The following is an 8,607-nucleotide window of genomic DNA, read 5'->3' as shown; positions in this document are numbered from 1 at the left end:
TTGGTCTACGTAATTGATATTGAGGAGTACCTTCATTAACCCAGTTGAAACGAGCAGGGGAATCTCTTGTGGGAGGAAACTGAGGAGCCTTAGGTAAGCTGCACTCCCCTGAAGAAAGTTGGGTCTTTTGCAATGTCGTGTCTACGCAAGAAACAAGGGCATCCATAGCGTCTTTAAGTTCTCTGAAGCGTATTAATGCATCGGCCCTGGTATCATTAAGTTGTTGTTGAATGTGATCATATGCTTAGGGTTGCTCCGGATTGGTGGTTTCATCCACCCTTCTGGCATATTGGGATCTCATTTCAAGAGGCATTTTGAGTATGAAGATGCAGCTTTGATACCACTTAGAGCAACTACTTGGTTGTCAAGAGATAGAGCAACCGAAGTAGGGGTAGAAGGAGAAGCAAAAGAAGGAATGAGAAGAAGCGAGTGAACACAGAGAAGGCGTGGGAAGAATGACCGAAAGAAAAGGAATTGATTCAATGCCTGCATCTGCTGCAACAAAATGCTATTATATATATAGTGGAGCCTAACATCTAGCTCGTGATTTCTTCCTTTTCCAGGTGATTATAACTGAATTGTAACAGAATTATAAATTCTATAAAACACACCGTTTGGACTTAATAACTTATTCTAAACGCACTGTCCTAACAACTGCTTAATTTTAAATTCCCCCCGTGTGAACTTACAGCTAATTGTTGTCCTGCAACACCCAGCTGTAGTTGAATCACGGGAAGGAACCAACCATGCACATTGATTCATCCTCCTCCCAAACAGTTTCACGCACAACTTCAACCCAACCGCATCTGCCAATGCCACCCAGCATCAAATACCTTTTGTCGCAACTCTCCCCCAACACATACGAAGGCAAATCCACAGTGTTTCTAAGTCTGCTTCCACACTAGAATGAACAAACACCCCCGAGCTTGATTCAATATATATATATAGAGCAAGGTTTACAATATCTGTCCTTGTAGAAACTCATATGTACAGTCTACATACAGTCTTGACCCTTTGTCAAACCACTAATCACAGAAGTACATCACCAGATAATCATTGGAGGCTTTGAGCAAAACCCACTGGTTGCTCCTAGCTTGATCGGTAAACAGTGAGAGCTTGGTCAGTCGGAAAAAAGGTGAGCGTAGAAATGTGATTAGTCCATTTTTTAAATGGTACATGGGAAATCAAGCGTGTAGAACTTGCTATCTGCAGTTTTGTTAACTTTCTCCAATCTGAGTGCAATTTATAAACCGGGCATGTTAACCACATCTCACCTGGTCACACTTTGCACAATGGCATGACATCACAAACTTAGAGCTTCCCCAAGGCATGAATTTGAATTAAAAATACAAAACATCAAGCAACACGCATCTCCAATGCACCAAATTGAGAAACCCAGAAACATGCTGCACATTTTCTTCGTAAGAACATGAGACGGGAAGGGGATTATGTCGTTAGCGCATCAGGAATTGTGGCAGAATGAGCTCCAAGTACCTTGCCACCAACATCTGGGAAATTCTCTGATCCAGGAAGGGGGCCTACCTTCCCATCAGCATCTACCTTCAAAGGATACTTGAGAAGATGTCCTTTCAACAGTTTGAAGTTCGGATCTGTGAATTTCTTCCAGTTTTCCTCAGCAGTGTGATTTACTCTCTTCACACAAAGCAAATTATCAGGTTCCATGAACAGTTCATCTACCTCACCAAGATGCTCCCGCCATAGTGACATTCTATATCCATAAACCTGCAAAGCACATTTGGTCATTCTATACCTCCTAAGCAACAGCTAAAAGAGGCCAGAAATAAAAATTTTGCTACAGCATTAAGAATACCAAACAAACCTGTCCACGTGGATGTTTCTTCTTTGTACCCCATGTATGATGGGGTTGATATGAACCCATAGCTATCTCAGTGTCCTTAGATCCAGCCATGGATCTCTGGTTAATATTTGCAGATCCCACTATCACATACTCATCATCCACTATCATTCCCTTTGCATGGACGTAAATCATGAACCGCTGAAATTTAAAAGCCTCGGAAATCTGATTGAAATGTTATAATCATGAACATTATTAGGAGTTCAGTGTAGAAAAAAAACCCCTCAACTATCACACTTCAAAGATAGCCAACACTACTGCTGCAAGATTGAAAGCAGTGTTAAATATCTACCATAAAGCATTTAAAGAAGCAAGGAACCAAAATGAATCTAATGAGGTCAATTATTAAGGGTATATTAATAGAGGACATTTTTTTTTTTTGCGAAATAAAGTTAACAGCGCCTTGGAGAAGCAGGTCATGGAAGTTTTCTGCCTCACCATTTTCAGAAACAGAAACGATGAAAATTCTCCTATCATTTAGGCAACCAGAAAAAAATTAAAAACAAAGATAGATATGAAAGGGAAAATAGCCTTATAAATCTATGTCCAGAAATTTAAAATCTCAGCAGTCTGTGCAGCCTGGATAATCCAGAATTTGCCAGAGTACGAGGCAGACAGGAGCACAGATACCTATCCATATGCACTTCCAAGCAAAGGAAAAAGTGTACGAGCTATAACGAAATCTCAAAGGGAATATCATCCATTTAATAGCTTCATTGTGTGGACATTTTATTATGACAATTAAAATTGGGAAATGGAACTGGGCTTTATTTAAACAAAAGTTCAAAGTTTCAATGGCCATAAATATTAGTTCCTATAAGCAACTATTGGGTTATAGCCAATATAATACCCCATACACCAATTTATAGGTGTAAACTTGAAGGCAAGTGCAGGGGCGGCTATAACCATAATAGACGTCACATGTGCCAGCCTACCATCTATTTTATCTATACAGAGAAAGAAAACAGGTGATACAATTCAAAAACCATGAAATGATTAAATAATTACCAATCCACCATTATCACTTGACAATTCTTGGGAAATTTCTTCCCGTTTACCAATGCAATAGAAATTGAGGTAGTCTTGAGGATGTGAATCTACAAGATCCATTGATTTAAGTTCCTGCGCAATTTTTTCATACATTGCTTGCATTGTCTGGCTCTGCAAAGTATAAACTTTTGAAAGTTAAGAGAGAAAAAATGCTTTGTATTGTTGCACTATTTCAACAAAAATTCCTTGGCATCTCACAACAATCAAATCCAACTGGCTGACAAAATTGCTAAAAGAAAACAACTCACAATTCGAGGCAAAAACCACCCAATCAATTTGCATTAAGAACTTCATAACAAAGCTGCTTTCAGATGCAGCAAGAAATTGAGTAACAGATCATTTTATTATTGTAAAGAATAAAAAGGAATGAAATATGAAAATTACTATATTATGTATTTAAAACCATGGTCATGTCAATGTGAAGGATAATAACAATAAAGGCAGCAGTATAGCCATTCTCAGCTGCAAGTCCCTTAACATCTTATCATGAACAATTGCCAATTGAAGGTATAGAAATGGAACTGAAAATTAAATACTTCATGTTTAAAGACAGCAACTAGATACTTATTCTGGCTCCAAGATTGTTTTAGGTGCATCTATCCCCATCTCATTGAGGCAAGGTGTTTAAGAGGTGCACAAGGACTGGCATGATTCAGGAATAATAAAAATGCTAGTGGCTTCCAAATATACTGCCCATTTCATTCTCGATGTATGTACAAATGAATTGATCTTTCAAGTCATCATAGTTAATTAATACACTACCTGCCAAAAGAGAATTTCTTGGACGGTGTTAGTCTTGGGATCACCCTCCGGCCACAATGGTATAACAACATATACTGCGAATCTCTCCTTGGCTCTAATTTTACTAGCAATCTTTAAAGCCAACTCCATTGGAATTAGATTATCAGCTCCTGTACATCATAAAAATGGAAACAACTTGAGAACAAATGTGTAAAATGAAGGCATGTAGTTATAGCCATGATTGTTGTCTATAGAAATAGCAAAAAGTTACATTCAAAAGAGCTTGACAATGACATAAGAAGCGATAGTGAGCAAAACAACTTTGGAATTGCAATATTGAATTTGAACTTCAAAAATTATGCATATTTAAGTTATATCATTTCACAACTTTGATGACTGGTAGAATCTAAACAGTTAAGTTGTCGAGGTAAAGAGACCAACATGTCATAGGTAGTGGTAAAAGATATGTTATGAATTTAGGGAGGTCCAAAATTCAAATCTTATCAAGCAGAAGAACCTCTCCCAAGATATATTCCGAAAATGCAAATATCCACAAAATTTTGTACATACAAACGCTGCATCACCATGGGTCTCAAAAAAGGAATCATCAAACAAACAAAAACAAATGGATATGGTATAATGAAATAAAGTAATCCTGACCTGCATCCTTATATGATGGCCACGCATATGAAGATCCAAGAAAATACTGATTCTCAATATATATGAAATGCTGAGCAGATCTGATGGCTTGTATGTATGCTGTTTGAATGCTTTTATCTACAACCAGATCCTTTGCAACAACTAGGTTCTGGAACACAAAGAATAAAGTTATGCTAGCTTTAGCTTATATGAAAAGAAAAATGGAAAATAAAATGTTCAACTTGCTGTAAACCTGAGCCTGACACTCATCAATAGTTTTGGGAAATCCTTTCAATGATCCTGAGTCAATGGACCTAAAAATCTGCAAAAACAAAATATGTAAAAACACAAGTCAATGAGATAATAATGATAATGATGATAATAAGGTAGTGTTGTTAACTAAACAAAAGGTTAGAGAAACGTGATGAACCTGGACATGCCAGTGCTCAGGGTCTTCTTCGCTGGAAACAAAAGCCGTGGGATCGTCCCCTGGAACTATAGTGGTTCCAGCCTTTGTTTTCGAAAGGGGAGGACTTAGTATCCAAGAAATCCTTTCTATCTTTATTAATGAATCATCACTCCAATGAGATGTTCTTTTGAAATGCAGTCCCAATTCTGTCCACTTTGTTGCCTTCCTCCAACGCTGCTCAAAGTTTATGAGAACATCATATGCAGCAGGCCCATCAATTTTACAATGCAAGTCATGCCAGGGTTGCCTTGGGGCCTTGGTTCCAGCCTTTCATACACCAAAAAGGAGAGATAAGGCAACAGAAGTGAAAAGGGAAAGGATAAAAAAAAAACACCATGACAGTACCAAAAGAATCAGGTATAAGAATATCAAAAGCAAAATAAACAGGAATTCGGAATGAAAAAGAAAATATCACTTGTAAGTGATGGATTGAGTTCATTGCAACCTAAACATCAAGTCACATTGAAATTACAGGTACATTATATGGATAAGAAAAAAGTGATGCATGTTGCCATGGAAAACAAACTAAAACAGCACCATTTGTGCACTGTTGATATGAAAAGAAATAGCAGATACCAAAAGGCAACCGAAACCAAAAACTAGTAGTTTGATTTGTTTATCGCTTACAGAAAATGTTGGATTGTGGAAATCATCCTTGAAGACAGTGTTGAGATCATGAAACAATCGATGCTCTGGGGTATCGTACCGTCCATCACAGAGATCAATGCCTCCTATAAATGCAGTTATCTTCCTGTTATTACCATATGCTTGTGTGTCCACAAGAACGCATTTCTGATGGTGTGTAAAGATTGTTCCAACAGTCTGGAAAAAACATTGCACGTCAATATACTGTTCAAAGAAAGTAAAAAATGACCTCTCCAATCAAACAGAGTTTGAGCAACCAAATTCGTTCCACCAACCAAAACTTTCCAAACAATAATTATTTGTACGTATAAATAGATGTAAAATAAGAACCCATTTAATGAAAGGATGTGCATTCATAAAACGATCAACACACCTAGCTGCATGTGTTTCTTAGAAGACAACAATGAAATCAAGCTTGCCTGTTGTTTAAGAAAACTGAGCTTACTGCTGGCATATCGAGGTGCCAACACACAAGTGACAGATGAATGCTTGAAAAACCTCCTGGTTTCTTCATCATGTGTTGCCATAACTCCTGCCTGTATCCAAAATAGCCCTTCACGTTATGAAACTATTGCAGATAGCTTTCATTATCAAATATCACTACTCTAAAAACAGTAAAAAAAAAGAAATATACTATTACCAATAGAAGTGCCATGTGTACCCTACCATCACATAACAAATTGGCATTAAATTTTAAAGCTTTCTGACAAAATCTGACCTTAACTTTCCACTAAAAGGAAGTGGCAACAATCACCAAAATTAAACAATTATCACTTAATTATTTGACCATTGATAGCTAAATTAACTAAACAAAACAAGCATTATACATAATAGCAAAAACAACCAAACAAAACAAACATTATACATAATAGCAAAAACAACCAAACAAACCCACATAATAATATAACTTAAATAGTACCAATTAAAATAAAATCCTCACTTACAGTTTCAATCCCAAATTTATCATGAGAAGTCCTATCATCCCAAACCAACAACAAAACCCTCACACCTTCCTCACTCTTATACCTCAACAACTCCCCAAGTGTCAAATCCCCACCTCTTGGCAATGGCCTAGTTGGCTCTCTAACCAACTTAATCTTACAAAAAACAGACCAACCAACAATATAAATCATATGATGAGCTTCGGATAATGCATAACAAATATCCTCCCAACACTTCTCTTGCTTATAAACCTTCCCACCATCAATCTCAATCTCAGGCAAGTCATGATCCTTTCCATGAGCATCTTGATACAGTGTCACATGACAACCTTTTCGGACCGGAAAATAAGTATGTCTCACCCCTTTTACTTCAGGATCGCCTCCAAATCCATTCCGGTATAAAGGGTTTTTCTCAAAAGGTGTGAATTTCATTTCCAAATAAAGAGCTGTGTCAGGCTTTGGTGGTTTCCCTGATGGAGCAATTATAGGAAACCATCCCTTAATATCCTCCCCCAACGCCACTGTTGATGCAGGTATATTCGCAGTCCCTATCAACTCTGCACCGAACAAATCATTGTCTTTGACGTGAAATTCAATATCTTTAACAGGATGAGCTAATGGGATATTGAACCTTTGCTCCCAGATGGGGCTTGTTGCATTCTTCAACACGCGCGTGCGGGCGAGTGTCACCTGAGGCACTGTCACTGTCACGTATGCATCACTTGTGATTATGCGACGGTGGAGGCGGATTTTCTTGGCGGCATCACTGGGGTGGTGGTGCGGGTGGTCGATGGACTTGGTGGTGGTGGTGGTGGTGGTGGTGGAAGGAGTGCAAACACCGAAGCATTGGCGGATGTTTTTGGAGATAACATCCATGTTTGGTAAAGATCTGGCTTGTACTATGAACAAGTCCAGGTCACCGTGAAGGTAGATTTGCTGCTTGTGACTGGAGTTTTCAGCCATTAATTATTATTTTGATGGGGTTTTTCAGAGATTGTGAGAAAGGGTATAATTGAACATGGAGGATTTTATGCTTTTATTTTATGGTAAGAGAAGGGCGGAGGAGGAGGAGAGAAAGGAAGGGAATTTTGAGGGAGGAGACAACAATAAGTCTTGGCTAGCTTGTAACATGAGAGGTGACACCTCGTGACTGTTTGGGTGTCTTTTTAGTAATTAATTTTAATTTTAATGCCTGGCTATTTTTGGGTTAAGAACTGAAAAGGTTTAGCGTTAAACTTTGTACTTGTAATATTTTAATTTCAGGACTCGCCTGGCTTTCTCCAATAAAATACTACTTTCCATGAGATTTCAGAGGTATTTTTCTTTTAAATTTGAATCGGTTAGTCGGAGGATAAAGAGGGAGCGTAATGCCTGAATGGAACAAGCATTAGCCGTCTGCCGTCGTCCGTGTTAGGGTCTGCTGTGTTTAAGAATATCTTTTTCTTAAAATAATATTTTTTTTAGTACCAACATATTTTAAAAAATATTATTTTATTAGCAGTCGGCATTTGCACGCATGATAGCATGAGAGGAGGCCTTCAGCTTCTCAAGATTTGGGAGTGTCATAAAACGCAGTTCCATCCCGGATTTCCTGATTTGGGCAGCAAAGCCCCTCTTGCCTCTCACTTCGTCATTATTTCTTGGTTTTGAAAGTTATAAATACATATGTTAGGACATGGATGGTATATCAAGATTCGATCACCCAAGGACTTGATTTAGCTACGTGAAATGTGATTCAAAGATGATTTTTTTAGAACCGAAAGAAAATAAAAAATAAATTGATGATGAATAGTGGTCTAGATGTAACGATTAAATTGCTGACGATGAGGTCAAGATTTTAGAACAAGTAAAAGCATGGATATAGATTGGTCTCCCTGCCACAGAAAGAAAATGAAAAGTGGGAGTAAAGTAGAGGCATAAAACCTTGCAAAGGCCAAATTAGGAAGTGTGATGGAAACCCGCCCGTGTGGTATATACTCCAATGCTTTTCTTTTCTTTCGTCTTTGACATGCCTAAAGTCATTTTGTCTCTTTATCTTAGGGGCACGATCCATGCAATTCTTGGCATTGCTTCTGTCACTCTGTTTTTTATCAGACAGACATGTTGTCCTCTAGCCTAAGCACGTGAATAAATAAACGCAATCCGATATATTTGGGCTAGGTCTGCGATCTTGTGGGTCTCGACCGGACCGTTTGAGCTCAACTCAAATGATTAGGCTGGGTTTAGTTCAACAACCAAAAAAACAA

General features: G+C 38.1%; 1 protein-coding gene across 2 annotated transcripts; it reads right to left on the bottom strand.

Moving 5' to 3' along the window:
- Window positions 1-518: 518 nt before the first annotated feature.
- Window positions 519-7,669, bottom strand: LOC118030514 (phospholipase D delta). Of its 2 annotated transcripts, XM_073410467.1 has the most exons (11): window positions 6,365-7,669; window positions 5,840-5,956; window positions 5,403-5,597; window positions 4,737-5,042; window positions 4,560-4,628; window positions 4,328-4,475; window positions 3,689-3,837; window positions 2,885-3,037; window positions 1,841-2,041; window positions 1,690-1,743; window positions 519-878 (listed from the first exon to the last, which is right to left on the bottom strand). In XM_073410467.1, exons 1-11 carry the CDS (start codon window positions 7,322-7,324, stop codon window positions 792-794), a joined length of 2,439 nt encoding a protein of 812 aa, XP_073266568.1. In that variant the 5' UTR covers window positions 7,325-7,669; the 3' UTR covers window positions 519-791. The 2 variants fall into 2 exon arrangements, with proteins under 2 accessions (XP_073266568.1, XP_034890537.1); XM_035034646.2 differs by lacking the exon at window positions 519-878 and having other exon boundaries at window positions 908-1,743; window positions 6,365-7,668.
- Window positions 7,670-8,607: the final 938 nt, after the last annotated feature.

The sequence above is a fragment of the Populus alba genome, chromosome 7 (genome assembly GCF_005239225.2).
Source record: "Populus alba chromosome 7, ASM523922v2, whole genome shotgun sequence".
Classification (NCBI taxonomy): Eukaryota; Viridiplantae; Streptophyta; class Magnoliopsida; order Malpighiales; family Salicaceae; genus Populus; species Populus alba.
This window is presented reverse-complemented; position numbering and strand designations above follow the sequence as displayed.

Excerpts from the sequence above, each read along its gene's own strand:
- LOC118030514 (XM_035034646.2), bottom strand. The coding sequence starts at position 7,324 with ATGGCTGAAAACTCCAGTCACAAGCAGCAAATCTACCTTCACGGTGAC. Across the intron at positions 5,598-5,839 it reads TCAGTTTTCTTAAACAACAG|ACTGTTGGAACAATCTTTAC; the intron begins GCAAGCTTGATT and ends TGTTTTTTCCAG. Across the intron at positions 4,629-4,736 it reads CTGAGCACTGGCATGTCCAG|ATTTTTAGGTCCATTGACTC; the intron begins GTTCATCACGTT and ends TTGTTTTTGCAG.